The 18,373-nt window shown below is 57.5% G+C and overlaps 1 protein-coding gene across 1 annotated transcript; it reads right to left on the reverse strand.

Moving 5' to 3' along the window:
* Positions 1-3,404: 3,404 nt before the first annotated feature.
* Positions 3,405-17,950, reverse strand: TRIOBP (TRIO and F-actin binding protein). The gene is made up of 14 exons (XM_075752865.1): positions 17,812-17,950; positions 13,858-13,914; positions 13,436-13,504; positions 12,896-12,985; positions 11,951-12,060; positions 10,939-11,497; positions 10,184-10,294; positions 8,036-8,183; positions 7,513-7,624; positions 6,893-7,052; positions 6,424-6,537; positions 6,024-6,110; positions 4,942-5,105; positions 3,405-4,214 (listed from the first exon to the last, which is right to left on the reverse strand). The coding sequence occupies exons 1-13, from the start codon at positions 17,815-17,817 to the stop codon at positions 4,944-4,946; spliced, it is 1,785 nt and encodes a 594-aa protein (XP_075608980.1). The 5' UTR covers positions 17,818-17,950; the 3' UTR covers positions 3,405-4,214; positions 4,942-4,943.
* Positions 17,951-18,373: the final 423 nt, after the last annotated feature.

Below are 18,373 nucleotides of genomic sequence, written 5' to 3' on the forward strand. Positions count from 1 at the left end.
GGAGGAGGGCAGAAGCTTCACCTCACTTTAGCCAGCTGAAAATTAGGGGTCTAATCTCAGCTGATCACCTGGGCAGCTCCTGCAGCTGACCAGAGCTGCTCAGTCTCTGCTGATGGGTGTTACCACCAGCAGGCAAACACCCTCTCCCCTGTACATGCGGGTTCTGACCCTTTCATCCAGATTAGCTCCCTAATTTTTAGCCTGGCAAAATAGGGGAAAGACCCTGTGCCCCCAGGCAACTCGGTGGAGGGAAGGCATACAGGTGGTCACTGCTCATCAGGCTGCTGCTGGCCTTGGACATGGGGGGGGGGGATCCTGGTCAAGGTAACCCCAAAGCACCCAACTTGATATTGGAAAGCACCCCATGAGCCCTGCACTGTTATACCGATGCATCCTTAGCGTGTGCTGGCCAGGATTGAGAAGGGTTTTCCGGCCCCTGGCGAGATGCCGGGGCTGGAGGTGGGGTGCAGAGGCTGCAGGGCAATGGAAGCCCCCCTGCTGCTTCTGGGAAGTGGGGTCCAGTACAACCAGCACCCCATTGCAGGCAGCACGAGGGGGCTCATCCAGAAATAAAAATTATTCCCGTGGGCCACCCAGTCCCCCGTACCCAGCTTGGGCTCATGCCTGTATTTTTGGCCACAGAAAGCTGCCACCATGCCCAGGGTGGGGTGGGTTACCCCCTGCACCCCCTTTTCTCCTCAAGGAGAACTACTTAACTGCTCCAAGCCTCCAGTGCCTCCCATTTCTGGCATTAGGTGGCAGAGTTTGGAATTTCTCCAATGGACCCCAGAGGACAGAGCCTGGCAGAGGAATCCTCTCCGTAACCCCATTTACCTTCCTTTCCCTCCCTGCGCTTCGTTCAACCGGACCCTGTGGGGATTTACGCACTTCCAGCTGCGGATTTCGTCTTACATGGTCAAATCATGTCCATCGTGGACATGCTACGGATCGGCCGGGTAACAGCCCCTGCCTTGTAGCGGCAGGACGGCTGTTCGTTGTCATTTGAGCACACTGGGGCACTTCTGGCAACTAATGCCAGCGACAGCATTTTATTATTTTGTTTTACCTGGTTTCCATTTTCAAAGAGGCTCAAAATCCCCAGCAGTGGGACTTGGCCTTACTGGCAGTCAGATAGAAGTGCTTCAGTGCTTTTTTAGTGGCAAAACAGGGAAACTGGCTGATTTTCCAGCTGTTCCCATCAGAGCTTCAGCCCTGAGTCCCCGGTGTGCAACGCAGTGCCGTCAGCCTGGCACGAAGCTGCAGAATGGGCTTTAACGATGCCAATAAATGGCGAAGGGGCATTGCTGCTGGCTGCTGGATCGATTACCACTGTTTTAAAAGATTTACTAGCTGTTCTTTAAGGGCAAGCTCCTTATGCGAGCCAGGATGCTGGCTCTCATGCAACCAGGGTGCCGCATGGCTGTGGGTTTTCCCTGTGATTGAGGCTGGGACATTTCTCACAGTCACAACCCAGCTGAGAGCAAGTGGATGGGGTACAGGCATCGTTTTGGGATGCTTTTTGGGCTCTGCCAGCCATCATGCCTGTCGCTCGCGGGCATTTCGGTCATCTCCTCTCCCCACCACTCTCCTCCCGCCCAGCTCCCCTGCACCCAGAAGATAGCAATGCAGAGACGTCGGAGCAACCGTATCGCCCCGCCGCAGGGGACATGGGGGCCGCCTGATTAACACCGCACCAGTTTGGGAGGCGGCAGTCCCCCATCACCCCGGGATGACGGGACACTCCTGCCCAGCCGGTAACTGATCTGCAGCCACAGAGCCTGGAGAAGGGGCCTGTCAGGCACCCACACATTTTGCCCGCGCTTACACGACATGTTTATCGGGGTCAGCAGCTCCCAGTCAGGAAGGGGAAAAAAAAAAACAAAAAACAAAACACCGTGCCAACAAACCAACCCAAACAAACACAAGATATCAAACCCCCGGAGAGCTGCGTGCACCTGCAGTCTGTGGTTCAACCCTTGCTCACCCTCCGCTTGCCCCCCGTGTCCCACTTTTGGGGGTTTCCTTCCCCAGGAGTAGTTACAACCATGCAGACTGTCGTTTCAGTGGCTGTTTTTTCTAAAAACCATGTACACACACCCCAGCCTGCAACACTGTGCCCTGAACTCCTCTTTTTTTCCTCCTTTCTTGGTCCCTACCAATCCCCCATGGCAAGACCAAGCCCTGCAGCCTGGAAGCAGTTGCCCTGAGCTGCTCTGTCACCTCTCGCCTGCCTTTCCATCTCAGACCCCAGCATGCCAAACGCTTGCCCTGTCCCAAACTTGATGGCAACAGCCATGTCCTGCTGGGAGGCAGAGGGAAAAGCCTGGACCTTGGGCAACGCAGGGATGAGAGGGTTTTTAGGCCAGAGGCAGGAGGCCAAGCACCAGCGAGAGCCAGCCCTGGCTCTGCATGGGTGAAATGGGGAGCCAGCTGCTGAGCTCAGCGCGTGGCCTCTTGCACCATCCACGGGGTTGCCCAAGGGCTTCGTGCACGTGACAAAAGCCTGCAACCCAGTTTTACCGGAATTTGTGACTTATGAAGCAGCTTGCCTTACCCAGGGAAACCAGACGCTGCAGCCATGCCCGTGGAGGAGTGGGTCTGTATTTGCCTGCATCCCGTTGCCCCAGGGGCCACCAACACCACGGTGAAGTTACCGCACAGAGCAAAGATGTGCTGCCCTAACTCTCCTCATTGCGGCCGTCACCACATCCTTAAGCCCTGCTCCCATCCCTGTGTCTCACAGTACTCCGGCCTCCCAGCCAACACACCCATCACCTCCATCCAAGTCTTCCCTGAGCCCTTTGCCTTCCCCTCTGCAGACTGCACAGCGCAAGCACAAGCTCACAATTAGGGCTCTTCCATGATTGCCAGCAGCCTTTCTGTAGAGCAACAGCTCACATTTACATTTAGATGGGGCTGAATGAGGAGCAGTCACCCCCAGGTCCTCCATCCTGCCAAAAAAGCAATGCTGTGCTTCACCCAAAACAGGAGGAGGAAAGCATTCGCGATCCCTCTGATCTCCCCCCGGATTGATATATACTGTTTATTCTTCCAGTAATTTCAGTGGCACCTGCCCCCCCCCCCCCAAATACTGGATTTACTAACGCAGCCCAGGCTCAGCTCTTCCTCCATGGGGCTAAGGCTCCATGTGGGATTTTTTTTGGAGTGGTGTTGTGAAGCAGATTATTTCCCCCCCCAAGCCCCAAAGTGGGGCAGACAGCTGGATAATGGCACTGCAGGGCTCCTCTCGCTCTCCAGCTGGGGGTGCTCCCATTGCTTTCCCTCCCTGAATCCAGAGGGAGGGAAGTAACAGGTCAGGATGTCCCAAAATCACACAGGAACCTGGAAAAATGTCCCCCCCACACACACTTCCACACTGGGAAATGTTTTCCTCAACAAATACATTCTTCTCAGCAAAAGGGGAAGATTTTATTAAGTTAAAAGTTGAAGGGTAGAGCAGAGCAGCAGCAGCCGCCACCTTGGGGGGGGGTTGGCTCCAGCAGGTGCAGTAGCAGCCTCACAGCTCTTTCCTGGAAAGGAGAAGCCCCGTGGCTCTGGGCTCCTGCCAATTCGGGTTTTTGAAGGAGCCAAAGGACAGTCACGGAGTGAGCTTGATCATGCGGACTCTTGCCAAGGTCTCCTCTTTCAAAAGTCCCAGGCAAGCACGTCCATGACAGACTGCCCCAGCGGCTCCCTCCTATGGCTTGCGTGTCTTCTCTGCAGGTCCCTGGGGGTGGCACGGGGAGGGGGGGGAGCATGGTCCTCACCGTACATCCCAGGGAGGCCGTGGAGACATTTGGAAGAGAGGGAATACGTGCCGAAGGTGGCTGTGTGGCCGGGAGCAATAGGGCTAGGGAAGGGGGGGAAAACCAGATGCTCTTTTTCCGGTTAGAAAATGCTGATGATGTAGTAAAAGTTTTCCCTGTCCTCTTCCCCTTCTGCCCGGGGGGAAAAAATTCCTCTATAAAATATAATTTTCACATATAAAATCCTGAAGAAGGTGCATGTAAGGAGCCAGTCCAAACAACGTGCTCAGGTATGCAGGCAAAAGGGGTTCATCAAAAAAGCTTTGGAAGGGGAGTGAGGAGGCTGGGGGGGGGGTGGGTGGGACTCCTTGCCAAGGCGATAACGGATGGGATTCAACCTCCCTCTCCCCTCAAGTGAGGAATGGAGCAAATACAAAACAAGAACAGATAAACAAATGAAGAGCAGACCTAGAGAGAGACAAAACCAGAAATGGTTCAGAAAGACTCCCACCGAGCACAGAAACACCATCCCTCCTGCTCCCCCGGGAAATGGCCACCTGGTGCCCTGCTACAGACCCACTCATCTCCGCGCCCACCAGCAAGCGCTGGTGGAGCAGGGTGACCCCAATCCTGATGCCCATAGCACCCAAGCAAGAAGCAGAAGCGCTTCGGACAACAGGACACCCTCGTTCCTGTCACCCTGCTTCCCTCCCCAGCCGCAGCAGGGATTCCCGCAGGCGAGCGTAGGAGGAGGGCTGGGTCTAGTCAGGGCTGCTTTGATGCAGACCTAAAGTTTCCGTGCTGCGATAGGGAAACCACTTCAAAGGTGAAGGCAGCAGAAACATCACCTATGTAGGTAGCGCATAACTGCCCCCAACGCCGTCACCCAAGCCACGGGGCAAAGGCCAGCGTGTGGCTGGCTCTCATCTCCAGACTGGATGAGCAGCACATGGTGCTGGCTGCAGGAGCATGCCAAGAAGGGGGCTGGGGACCTTGGGAGAACATCAGGGACAACAGGAGGGCCAGGGGTGCAGGACAAAACGATGCAAGAAGCAGAGAAGGAAAAGTTTAAGCCTAAAGTTTCAGCATGAGTGGCGCAGGAGGAACTGGCAGCTTCCATCCCCTTGTCAAAGCAAGGCAGCCAGTCTCAGCCACCTGCACCCACAGGGGACGTCCCAGCATCTCCGGTGCTCACCGTTACTCGCCAACGCTGTTGCACAGCGACTCCTTCTCCTGCAGAGCCGCCATGGCCAGGCGCAGGTGCTCCTTCAGCTGCTCGATCTCTCGCTCTGAGCGCACCTTAATGTGATTCAGCTCTGCATAGACGTCTTGGTATTTCCCTGAGGCAAATCTCTTATCCTGCCAGAGGAGAGGTTAACAGGTTTTAGGGCTGATATTAGGGAGGGGGGCTGCAAGGCAAGCCCAGTCGAAGGACCAGCAGGTGAGGAGGGGAGAGCCAGCCCCAGGTTTGAAGCCCATCCCAATCTGGGCCACACAAAAACCATTCAGAAGAGTGTGGAGGTAGTGCTTCCCAAACTCTGGGCCAGGGAGGAAGGCAGAATTGCTGGTCCCGCAGTAGCGGGGATCTGCAGCATGAGATAGAGGAGGCGATGTGGGCTTTACCATGGCTTATGTGCGTTTGGGCCAGCCGTATGGGAAAAATAAACCCCACCAGAGATGCAGGCCACTGAAAGGGCCGGTCTCAGCCACTTATGTGACAAAAAGCTTAAGTGAGAAAGTTAATTATAAACTCCTGGAGCATCACTGAATCTCAAAGCCTCTTTCAGGTTCCCCTTCGGCAGGGGTCTTTGAAAATCCCTCTGAAGGAGCTGCTGCCAGCGGAGGGAGCTGCTGCCAGCGGAGGGAGCAGCACACGCAGCAACAGTCCAAGGAAACATGTCCACTGAGCGAGGGGACAACTAGGGGATAGAGAAGGCAGCTGGGGAAGTGGAGTGCCGGGCAGGCTTCATCCAGGCTTCCCACCTGGGAAAGGGCTCCTGGCTTGTCCATGCTTATATGTATATACATCTGGGGAAACCAGCAGCAAAGTCTCCGTGACGTTTCCCTTGTACAAGGCAATTCTACACCAGCCTGCGCTGTTCGGAGCATGTGCCTGCTACGTGTTTGGGAGCAAGCAGGGATGAGGAGCACAGGTGCCGAGAGGGTTTGGCTTGAGCATCCCATCAAACCCAGCCAAACCCTGCTGACGTGCAGCCGTGGTGGTCCCCTCGCTCCCCTCTCCCGCCGCTTTCCCAATGGCTTCCAGTAAACACCAACCTTTTGCATCATCTGCAGCTCCTCCCGGAGGCACTGTACCTCTTTCTTTAGGTACTGGAGCTCATTCTCCTTCACCCGGAGCAGCACCTGGGCCAGGCAGGGGGGGAGAGGAACCAGAGGTGACTCAAGAGCCACCGCCTCGGGAAGGCCGGCGGGCCCCAGCGCAAGCGCGGCAGTGGAAAAGGAAGGAAGGACCAGGAGGGCCGGGGCAGGAAGCGGCGTGAGCGCCCCGGGAGAGCAGCGGAGGGGAAGCTTGTGCGTACCTCCTTCCTGCACCAGCCCTGCTGCTCCATCCGGCACCTCCCTCCTACCTGCTCCAAGTCAAAACTGCCGCAAGGAGGAGACCCCCGGCACGGGGTGAGGTTGGAGGCAGCAGGGCAGCCCGGGGGGATCATCATACCTCTAGTTCACAGGAGCTCCGCTCGTTGTTGTGCAGAGAGCGGTCCCCAGAGCTCCGTGATGAAATAAAGCTTTGCAACTTCCCGATCTCATCTGAGAGGCGGGTCTGCAGCTCCTGCAGGAAAAACCAAATGACATCAGAGTAGCCATGGCACAGGCCTCTCTGCTGTCCTGACCTCTCCATCTTCATGCCAGCCCTACTCCAGCTTAGAGATCTTCTAGTAACCCCCTGCCCATAGGTGATGGCAGCACCTACAACCAGCAGAAAAGAATACACTTGCCAGACTTAGCAGCATAGTTAAGACAGGCCCAGCTACAGCCTCTAACTCTTGATTATTTTTCTTTCTGATGACAAAGTCTCAGAAGGGAAGAAATATGAACAAATAGGGGAGTTTTAACAGAGGGGCTGTGCTGTGCGAGGGAGGAATGCGCTCTGTGGTCTCTGCTGGCAGGGAAAGGCATTCTCTTGCCTGGTTTTTCCGGAGGAGCTCCTTCCCCTCCTGCTGACAGCACTGCAGCATCTGCTCCCGCTCCTCTGCCTTCTGGGTGAGCTCCCCAATTTCCAGGCACTTTTGGGAGTACTGCTCAGAAAGCACCTGCAGCTCCCGCTTCAGGGAATCCACGTCCAACCTGTCAAAGAGGCACCAACTCATCACTGCTTCACAATCCTCGCCAGTCCCTGGCCACCTTCCCCCTGTCACGGGCAGCCTCTGCCCACATCAGTCATTGGCACAAAATAACGTCCCCTGTGGACCAAGGCTTCAGTTTCCACCCTCCCGCACACGTGTGCAGTGCTTCTAGAAGCTTCAAGCCATGCAGGAGAAATGGAGGAGCTTTCCGTAAAGAAAGTAGAGGGAAGAAGCTATAGGGAAAACAGAGGTGCTACAGGGGAAAAGACCGAAGCAGGGGATAGACCTCCCTGCCCTGGCAGCAGCCCTGGCAGTCACCACTGGGCACCCACCATCCCTGGGGAGGGAGCTGGGCAGGTGGCAGGGGAGACAGCTGGGGGCTATGGCTGCAGATGGGGTGCGGTGACACTGGCACAGGGCAGCAGCATTGGGCAAGGGGAGCAGGAGAGGTGGTTTCTTACTGGTGCTGCTTCTGGAGGGCATCTGAGACTGAGCCGCACTGCTGTAAGCTTCGTGTCCTGACCAGCTCCTTATTCATCTCCTCCCGGTGGGCTTTCTTCAGTGCCTCAATGGCTGCAGAGGGGAACGAGAGACAGGGGATCAGGTTGTGCCAGCTCTGGCACATCTGGGGAAACCACACCAGGGAACCAGCCAAGCTCTTGCTGCTGCAGACTCCTAGGCCTGTCTTTGCAGGTTCCTCCTTCATCCCTTCTGCCCTTGGGGCATCCCCCATCTTCTCCACGCCCCAGGATCATCCTGACACACCAAGCGCTGCCAAGGAGACTAACACAGGGCAGCGTGGGAGCTCTCTGCCATCTCTGCCAGTCCTGCCTGCCTACAAGAATGTGCTGAGCATCAGCATCACACCAGTAGGGTCAGCAGTGTGGCTCCAGATGACTGGGATGACTGGTTTCTCCCAAGAGACATTTGGGAGAGGCAGGAGGGACCCACTGAGCAGGGGCACAGCTTGGTGTCTGCTCTTACCTGCTGCCGTTGCCGCAGCCTCCTCCGCTAGCAGCCGCTCCTTCTCCTGCCGCAGCCGCTCCAGCTCCCGCTGGTGGTGCCTCTGGAGCTCCTCCATCACTTGCTGGTGGGACGACTCCATCTTGGCCAGGCTGCGCTCACAGGCCTCCTGCCGTGCCAGCGAAAGGAGGGGTGAGGGACCAGGAGGGCAGGAGGAAGGGCTCAGGCCAGGCCAGGCACCTGGCTAGGCTGATGTTTGCCTTTCCAAACCTCACCTAAGTCCAGGGCCATTTTGAGAGAAGTGAGACCACTTCCCAGGAGAATCTTTTCCTTCTGAAAGCGAGGTGGCACTTTTATCACTGAACACAATCATTTGACAGGACCACACATCTTGCAACTCCCTTGAGCTTTGCAGAGGAAGAAACATTCCTCTTGCTCTTCTTAAAACTGAAGCAGCAAGACAGGAATGTCCCTCTTGGGCCAAGAGCTGGAAATAATGTGCCTGACACCCCATCCAGACTCTCCAACCAGGCTGCACTGCCTGGCTGGAGGAGACAAACAGCGGGAACCGCATCTCGGTATCTGCCTTTTAAATGAAGCAGCATCCCCTGGAATCAATGAAAACTGAGCCGGCTCTCCTGAAAAGTGACACCCTGTACTGCCCTGCGGCCTGATGACGGCTGCCAAAGAGTCCTCCCCAAAGCCTAATGGGTAGGGATCCTCCTCACACAGCTTGCCCTCCTTTCTGACGGCTCCGAGACCAAGAGGATGGTTCTTTCAGCACTGGGCACTGTGGCTAACTGGTGTTACAACAAAGCAAAGTGGTTCCCACCTCAGAGCTTTCCCTCCAGACACTGGCAGCACAGCCACAAGCCTCTCAGGATTTGTTCACCACCAAACCATGCCAGAATATAATTTTAAAAAGCCTTTAAGACAACAGCAGAGAGCCAGGAAGCCATCGCATCCCCCAACAGCCCCTTGTCATCCCATTCCTTCCCCTAGTACTAAGGCAAAGGCTGATATAAAGGGCACTGCAGCACCTTGTGGGAACGCAAATCCTTGCTGGCTACTCCTCCCTGCTGAGACAAGGGAAGCTGGGAAGCTTCACAGATCCTTCCAAGGAGAGTAAAAGGCGAGGGATCAATTCGGTGATCTGTCCACAGCCTGGCTGTGAACCTTGGCAGACAGAGAGAGAACAAGCCCTTTGGGGAAAGGCCAAGCTTGGCCTCAGATGTGAAATCCCTTTTGAGCCAAGTTATTAGGCAGATAAGGTGTCACTCCTCCCCACTCCTTTTGCTTTTTTTGACCATAAAGAGGCCTGTGAGCTGTAAATATTAAATCAAGATGCCAGAGTGACTGGTAAGTGGCTGGGCTGGGCACCACGGGACTCGTGGGTTTCTTTATCTGGGCTAGGTTGCCTGCTGCAACAGGCTTCACGAGCCACAATTTCCTCCCCGCCCCCGACCCCTAGCATCTTTCAACACACAGGGCGCATCCTGAAATCCCCGCAGTGTGGTGGAACAGCAGCCTCCCTCCAGGAAATCCCTGCGGGATGTGATCCTGCTTGCTTTGGATGACTCCGTGGGGGGGAATAAATAAACAAAGAGAAGCGAGAGGCTCAAGTGTGAGCAAACTCTGCTTTGGGGCTTTCCCACGTGCCATCCCAGCAAACAAACAGGCTGTGCTGTCAGAGTGACCTTCAGGACTTGGGTGGCACTGGCTGGCACGGGAGCTCCCCAGGGCCTGACGGACTGCTCTTAACAGGGGATTCAGGAGCCCCTGTTAGCAAGAACCACATGTGGTGAGCTACAAAGCGCCAAGGAACACGCAGGCGGCTCAGCAGAAAGCTGCTGACCCACTCCTGAGCAGGGGGACAGCTCATACCCCTAGCCCAGCCCAGGCCAGCATCACACCCACGCACAAAACGGTGCACAGATCCTGCACCTCTCCCCTAACTCTCCTCCTCCCTGTTTATACTCTGTCCCCTTTAAGGCCAGGCCACACACACCAGCCTTTACGTAATTAACATTGATTACAAGTGGGCCCAGTTAGGGTCACCATGGCAACCCAATGATTAGCGATACCTGCTTGGCAATGAGCTGAGTCCTGACATTTCCCAGTTTGGGACTTTGAGTGACATCAGAGTCTCTTGTCCAGTGCCCCACTCACCTGCGAGATGTACCCCCGGGGCACGTGGCTGTCTCCCTGGGATTTTGCTGCCTCCCGAAGGCTCTCATTTTGGGCCCGGCAGGACTCCAGCTGTGCCCGCAGTGACTGGACCTGCGCCAGGGAGGGGAGAGAGATGCTCAGCCAGGGGTGGGAAAGTGCTGCAACCTGACCAACATGCCACATCTGAACAGCAGGCTTAGAGATGAGGAGGACCGTGCTCAGCCAACGGCAATATCTGCTTCCCACGGGAATGGCAGCCTGCCAAGGGACCAAACCGGCAAAGCCAGCCCCAGCCTGGTAAGCACTAGCAAGGAGGGGAGGAGACATCCCAACTTCCAGAGGTGGACCCATGCTGGAGGAAGCCACCGCTGCACACATAGGTGGGATGACAGACAAGTGCATGGCTCCTTTCAAAGGCTGCCAGGTGAAGTGCTTGCAGGCTTGGGAACAGCCAGAGAAGAGACGCTGTGGAGGTACTCCCAGGAAACGCAGACTCCATGCAAGCAGTGCCATCAACTAACTTATTCTGGACCAAAACGTGGCCTGGGGAGCCTCTCCAGATGTGTGAGAGCAGGTCTCCATCCTTGCATTATCTGGTTGCAAAAGCTCCCATGCACTCAAGGGGTGGCAAACGGAGCCAGAAAGAACGAACATCTCCCTGCACCTCTGCATTGCTCTTCTGCAGCCTCCTGCTGCCAGGGACCACACTAAGTGGCCACCAGAATCCCAGTTTCAGAGAGGAGGGATGCTCTTACCTCCTTTCTCAGTGCCTCGTTGGTGTCTCCGTGGCTCCCCTTGCTCTGGTTCAGCAGTGCTGTCAAGGGCACCTGCCGTGAGTCCTTCAAGGGAAGGCCTTCCAGCTCCAGCCACTTCTTCTCTATCTCCTCATTCAGCCGAATCCGCTGGTCCTCTGAAAGCGGGGGAGCGGGGAGGTCCTGCTCCCCCGCCTTGCGGGAAGAGTCCCCTGTCAGGCCATCACTAATTGGGACTCTGCCGTCAGGGGTCTCAAACCATTTCCGCCTCTCCTCTGAACGGACAGCCAGATCCCGCTCTAGCTCCTCGTGCTTGGGAGTTCGGTCGGAGGTCCTCAAGCTCCCTCTCGTCCTCTGCAGGGACCCCTGATTCCCGGGGTCCTGTGGCAAGGGAGACAGCTCCACGTAGTCAAAGGCATGGCGCTGCCCATCTGCCTTCCAGTGACCACCCTTTGAGTTCCCCTCGGAGCCTGAGCCCGGCCGCTGCTGCTCCTCTGTCCGGAGTGAGCCCTTCTGGGGGACACAGTTACGGAAGGAGTTCTCCTTATCGCAGTCAGACAGCCTGAAACCAGAGCAGCAGCCGGTAAAGGAGAGGCATTGCGTGGGAAAGGATGCTGACGGAGGCACCGCCAACTCCCCAAGGATCAGCTCTTGCTCAGTCCGGCCTTACAAAACCCCACCCTGAGCATGGGGCTGGGCCTGTAGTATCCCATCCCTCAGGGAAACGGGTTCCTCCATGGGGCAGGGAGGATTCACCCCCAGTTCCAGCCATGCTGGTGGAGAAACTGGGCTAAACTGATGTGGTGAGAAAAAAAAAGCAGGTGCAAGAGCGGGAGCCAACAGGCTCTCAACCCCTGCCACTGGCTGGCGTCTCCAGGCCATGTTCAGGATGAGCCGAGGGCAGGGCTGATCTGGGAGCAGCTGGATTTCCAGAGGGACCTTCCTGGTCCCTGCCTGCTAGGGGAGAAGGTCAGCAAGAGGGGAAAGAGAAGCAGCAGCGCCGGGCAGCTCTTACTTGGTGACGTCTGGAGCACTGACCGGGCGCACGTTCTTCCTCAAGGCCTCAATCCAGTTGCGCCGGATGCCCGAGGTCATTGCTGACAGGGTGAAGACGGCATCCTTCGTCTGCACCAGGGAGGCAATAGAGGCTCTGTCAGTGCCTGGCAGAGGTGCAGGCAGCTCCCACTCGCTCCCCAAGACCCCCGAGCACCTACTCGCAGGGGTGGCAGACAGTGCTAGAGAGGCCACCCGCTGTCTCAAAGACTCTTGTGGTCAGGTGGAGTGGTGTGAACGGAGACACCTCTTTGCGGGGAAGCCCGTTACACATCCTCCATGAGATCGTCTCCAAGCAAAAGCAAAAGAAACTTTGCTGGCACACTTGCCAAACGTGAGCTGGTGCAATCCAGCCGTCCAGGCGCTGGGAGCTGGGCACCAGCGCTGGGGTACAGCAGCAGGCCAAGGGAAAGAAACCCAGACCGTGAAGTGCCCAACCCTGCACACCCACAGAAATACCGGGTTTTGTGCTGCTTTAGCAGCCACCTCCTGCTGCTACAGCAAGTAGCAGAGGACAGGATTGTGCTGGGGCTGGATCCAGGGTACAGGTTGTTACTCAGAGCACAGTCAGCTAGGCTACATGGAGATCTGCAGTGCTCACCACTCCCTCCCTACGGCTTTAGAGAAGCTGCCTCAGCCAACGGGTCAAGTAAACACTCCTGGTGTTTAGCTTTGCTCCTGGGCAGCCTACAGCACAGCCTTTGGCCAGCCCTGCAAAGCCTCCTTCTACTCCTTCCTTTGCAGGCAGGCAGCACTCGTGTCACCAACCAGCCTTGCCAGGCCACCATCCTGGCACAAGGTTTGCACGGCTTGCCTCTCGGCATCTTGGCACAGGGAGGGAGCACGCATTCCCACCCAGTGTCTCTTGGTGCCTCCACTGTGCGTCCATGTGGTGCCAGACACTCACGTGTATCTGGAAGCCATAGTTGCGCTGCACTGCAAACTCTGTCACGTCCGTGCAGGAGCGGAGGTCGATTTCTCCGTCAAGGTCATCAGCCTGCAAGCACAGCCACCCGCTAGGACATCAGTGCAAACTCGGCTTTGCAAAAGGCCCTGTCACCTGCCGGCACCCTAACCAAAGCGCAGGCCACCTCTGCCTTCACCCCACAGCTCTCCAGGAGCCAGTCTCAGCTCCCCGGCACAGTGTGGCCTCTTTTAATCTGAGGGGCAGCCAGTAGTGTGGACTGAGAGTGTCAGAGATGCCCAGCCACAGGACCAGCCCTTCTCCTCAACTTCGGCCACTGACAGCCCCCACAGGCTTCACCACCCTGCCAGACACCCGTCCTCTTTGTCACCCCTTGGCAAAGGGCAGCTCGCCACCTCCGGTGCCTTTCAGAACAAGACGCTGCCGCTTCTCCCTGGAGCGTGCTGGTCATGCCAGGGCTGTGTTCCTCTCCTCCCTGGCCAGGAAGGAAGAGAGGTCTGGAGAAAGGCTGGCCGTGCTTACCTCCTCTGCGTTCGAGTCCCGGTAATACTTCAGGCTCGAGTCGGTCAGCACGAACCAATGTTTCTTCCACTGCAGGCGATCGGGCAGGGGGAGGGAAGGGAAAAGACAGGAGGGAAATGGATAGGCAGTTACCGGGGGAAATGTAGGAACAGGGAGGGACGCTCTGCGCCGCGACCTCTTGGCCTTCTCTTTCCCCTCCTCCATGTCCCTTCCAGCTCCCCATTGCACCCCTCGGCTGGGAGAGGGGTGCTGAGTGAATCTCCATGCCCGCACACAGAGCGAGGCACCTCCACCAAAAGCTTCCCACTGCCTTTCCTAGCAGGAGCGACCTCAGTGAGTGAGAGGGAAGGAAATCAGCTGCTCACTGGGGGATCTCTAGCAACAGGGGCTGGGGAAGAGGCAAACCCCTGCCTCAGGCTTACCTCTCCTGGCTCGTCCAGGATGGACATCCATCCCTTCTTGAAATTGAGGAGATCTGGCTGGAGAGGAAAGGACAAAACAGAGGGTTACTGCCTGGGAGTGACCCACAAAAGGGGTTTTCATGCCAGGGAGTGGCAGGTGAGTCCCCACTGTCAGAGCAACAGTGGGAATAGCCCGGCATCACTTTTAGGAAACCCATGAGGGTGTAGGACCCGGTGGAGAAGGACTGGATTTAGCTCTCAGCAGCAGGCAGTCGTTCCTATAAGAGGAAGGAGGAGATAAGGAAAGAGGTTTAAAAAAAAAAATAAAGGAAAATATGCAGCAGGGAGGTTTCTACAAGGTGCCTTGAAGGTATTTATTCAGAGAGGGGGAGGCAGAGGCAAGGAAAGCGGACAGAATGGAGTGTTCCTCTGCCACTAACAGGGCTTGCCTCGGAGACAGAGAACCAGACGCACCTTGTCCAAACCCTGGCCATCCGTGCCCCAGAGCTACATCCCTCTGGTAACTTTACCACCGATCACTTATTAAAGACACAAGTAGCTCTCCACAAAACAGCCCTCACCGCAAATGTACAAGAGGCAATTCAACAGCTGTGAAAACATGTTGCCTTTAAATAATGTGCCCCAGGGTAGAGATGAAATCAGAGTCAGAACCAGCGCTTGATTCTCTCAGAGACTTGACCTTTTCCAAGACTCAATCCTCCCCGAGATGCTGGGGGCTCCTTTCTCACTGCCCCGCTCTTTCTCTGCTCCCTCCTGCTGCAGAGCATGTCCTCTGCCCAGCCTCAGCCACTGCTACTGAAGATGAGGATGAACAGAGTTTCACCCAGATGACCCCATGCTAGAAAGAAGTTTCCCCCCGCTCCCCGCCTCCTCCTAACCTCACGCCACCAGTGCGGCATCCCAACCAGTTTATCTCCTTCCCAAGGTGAAGTGCCGGAGAGCTGACTCAGGGGAACCGCTCTCCCCGGCTTTGCTGTCAGCCAAACAGGCTCGAGCTGGTCCCTCCTCCCAACTCTGCTGACGCCGCAGAAGTTGCACCACCAAATAATTCAGCCCAACGCCTCTTCTCCCTGGGAAGCCACAATTTGTCGATCTGCCCCTTCTCCTGCAGGCGAACCAGGTGGGGACAGTGCCGGAGAGGTGACGGTGCCAGTGATGGACCTCCCAGCACCAGAGAAGCCACCAGCAGTCCCCATGTGCCACAACCACCAGTCGAGACCGAGTAGGCAAGAAGGGGTGGCTCGGCAAGCTGACAGCCACTCCATGACCCCAAAACAAGCCCAGTGGCTGGCCGTGACTGTCCCGCAAGCCCAGCTCCCTGGCCGCCCAGCCGGGCCAAGCCTTCCCCTGCTTTCATCTCCCCGAGCTGCTGCTCTTGGGTTACACCCAAGGTTATGGGGCAGCAAGAGCCCAGTACGTGCCAGCCCACCCTGGCACTCCAGCTATTGGTTTGAGCAGGCGTGGGCAGGTCCGCCAAGGGGAGGGTCACCGGCTGCTGCAGCTTCAGGCCTGGCCAGAAGTGTCTGACAGCAGCCCTGAGCCGCCAGGGAAGAGGGGCAGGCAGGGAAACCAGAGTGAAATGGCACAGGGGGCTCCCATGCCTCACCTCCCGCAGAGGTGACGGGCGCTGCCAGTGGCTGGGAGACAAGGGGGACGCACGCATCCCTGTCCCTACGGACCCAGATGTCCCGCCGGCTCTGCTGCTGCCCTGAAAAAGTGCCCTGAAAATTAATTCCTTCCCTGTGGCAGCAGCTCCACCCTTTTTCCCGTTATCCCTTCCAATCCGGTGACTTCAGCTCCGGCTCTGAACTGGGAGCGGCAGGAGGGAAGGAAAGGAGGCGAAACGTCAAAGCACAACCTTCCCCCTCCCAGGACACACGTGCGCACGGCAGAAGAGAGCCGGGCAGGCTCCACGGAGGCGGAAAAACACTATAGGGAGAGAAAGGACTCCTGGCTGGGGGTGTTGTACAGATCAGCTAGGTCTCATCTCACTGAGGATTTACAATCCCAAAGCATTAGGTGCTGAAATAAGGAACATTAAAGGGATATATGCCGCTGGGAAAACCAACACAAAGCCCTGCCAGAATTGCTGCTGCCACGTGCTGCCCTGTTACTGCCCCCAATGCAACACCAGGGCTGAAAAATACCCCTGGAGTGCTTCTCTCAAGCAGGAGAATTGCACAGGGCTCCCGTTTTCCCTGCCAGCCCCATTTTCACTGCCACCCCCAGATGCAGAGCCGCAGCTCTGGAATTGGCTTTGAACTATTCTTGTCATAGCAGGGCCGGTACCAGAGGATGAGGCATTGATTGATGCACAAAGTGCTTAAAGCCACTTTTCTCCCCCTCCCCACAACCAAATCCAGTTTCTTCATGTGGCATAAAAAGCTCAGGATACCAGCAGAGAAGAGAGCAAGATTCAAACCAAACCCCCCCATCCAGAGGAAACGGCCTGGCAGTGAGAGGAGGAAACGTCCAGGAAAGCCGAATCGCTGGGAGAGATCCGGATGCCGGAGAGGCAAGGATGCAGCAGGATGCACCCCCAGCAAAACGTACAGCCCTGCAGCACAGCTCTGGGCTGCGGATGGCGAGGCTTCGGCTTGGGAGGTGGCAGCAGCAATTTTGCCTGGTTGCATCCATACCCACCAGAGTTATATGTTCAGCCCCACAGCTGGCCAGGTAGAGGCACCGGAGGGGGTCCCAAGCAGCTGGGGACATAGGCGATGTCTGGAAGGACTGGCTTACAACAGCAGGTTAAGGAGAGGCAGCTGCCTGCTGTGGCTGAAGAAGGGCTACAGGGGAGGTGATAACAGCCTGCAAGTATCTGAAGAATGTAAACACCAAAGAAGGAAAGGGGACGGGGTGGGAGCGAAAGAATGGCTCCTGGGTGGTACGGAGGCGCTGGGATGGAGAAGCAGAGAAGAAGCTGCGGAAGGCTGTGAAAGCTCTGTGTCCGAGGGGAGGGATGGGATGGTCAGGTGTGCTCCTTCCATCGCCAGCCTCTGCCATCGTCGACCCTCCTGCTCTTCCCACTCCCAAAAGCTCCTCAGAACCACAGGTCCTGGAGCGCTGCTTCCTCTCACCTCTGAGAGACGGTGAGGGGGGGCTTTTGGCCTCCTGGAAAGCACAATGTCTCCTCTCCTCCGAAAAAGGAACCCACTCCACAAGGCACGGGCCCCAGGCCAAAACACAAAGCAAAACTGCTCCAGCTCAGTTTGGTGGAAGCAAAACCGCTCCCAGGCTAGAGCACACATGCAGGTCCTGAATCTATACATGCCACAAACGCAAGCGGGTGACAGGCTCTCCCTTTCCCACCACCCCCGTGTGAAACGCCAGCGGGCACAGCCCAGCCTGTCACCTCCATTACCCCAATCTGCTCAACAGCCTTCCTTTCGGGGCCGGCAGACGTCCACGCAGAGGCAAGGCTCGCCCCAGGGGTGGGATGCTCCCTGCCCTGAAACCACATCTGGTTCCCACAGGGAGCAGGAGCTCCCCATGCCCAGGGGGATGCGGATTTCGCATCCAACCGCGGTCATCCATGCAATGAGCTCGGCAGGCCTCAGCCCACTTGACACTTAGGCGCAGCGTTACCGATTTCTATCTAGGTTGGGTGGTGCCCGCCGCTAATGAAGCGATTCTACCGAGCGGCCGCGGCGAGCCCTGGAGGGGGGCGCGGCGGTGATGGGGAAGGGAGGCAAGGAGGCACTGAGCCTCAGCCACAGCCTCGGATACCCGTCAGGGCCAGAGTCTCCCGGGGAGCAGCGGTGCCCGCGGTGGGCAGGGAGCGGAGGGACCCGGCGGAGGCGATGGCTGACAGCTGCGGGGCCCCGCCGCCCCTTCCCAACCCCACAGGCTCCCGGCGGGCACCCCCAAGGCCCGACCGAGAGGAAGGAGAGTGATCGGGTGGAAGACCCCCGCCCCCCAAATCCCGAACGCTGCGGGACGGTCCCGACTCACCGTCATGGCGGGGGCGCCGCGGCCGGCGGCGGGGCCGGGGTCGCGGCGGTGCCGGGCGCTGGCAGCCAGGGCGGCGGGGCGGCTTCAGCGGCCGGGCGGCTTCCGCGGCCCCACCATGCCCGCTCCGCCGCCCGCCCCGCGTTCCCCGCTCGCCTTTTTCCTCCCCCCCACTTTTTTTTTTTAATTAAAAAAAAAGGGGGGGGGGAGGAAAAAGAAAAAAAAAACACTCAAAAAAACTTTTCTTTCCTGCCCCCCCAAACTTCCTGGGAGGGCCCGGCAGGCCAATGGCAGCCAACCGCCACCGCCCCGGCCGCCCGCAGCCAATGGAGCCGCCGGGGCGGGCGAGGCCGCCGAGCCGCACGGAACGGGGGGGCCGGCCCCGGGGCGGTGTAGGACCAGGGCGATGCTGGAGCTGAGCCTTGTCCCTCTCCCACCCCGCTGGCCCCGGGCAAAGTTGAAGCCCAGGAAGGGACGAGCTGAACCGCTGCTGCCCCAGGAAGGGACCGCCAGGAGCCCAGCCCTTATCCAGGCAGGGTTTTCTTTCAGGCAGGGATTTTCAGCA

This window comes from Balearica regulorum, chromosome 1, assembly GCF_011004875.1.
Source record: "Balearica regulorum gibbericeps isolate bBalReg1 chromosome 1, bBalReg1.pri, whole genome shotgun sequence".
Taxonomy (NCBI): domain Eukaryota; kingdom Metazoa; phylum Chordata; class Aves; order Gruiformes; family Gruidae; genus Balearica; species Balearica regulorum.

Excerpts from the sequence above, each read along its gene's own strand:
- TRIOBP (XM_075752865.1), bottom strand. Across the intron at positions 6,538-6,892 it reads AGCTCCTCCGGAAAAACCAG|GAGCTGCAGACCCGCCTCTC; the intron begins GCAAGAGAATGC and ends TTTTTCCTGCAG. Across the intron at positions 6,111-6,423 it reads GGAGCTCCTGTGAACTAGAG|GTGCTGCTCCGGGTGAAGGA; the intron begins GTATGATGATCC and ends TGCCTGGCCCAG.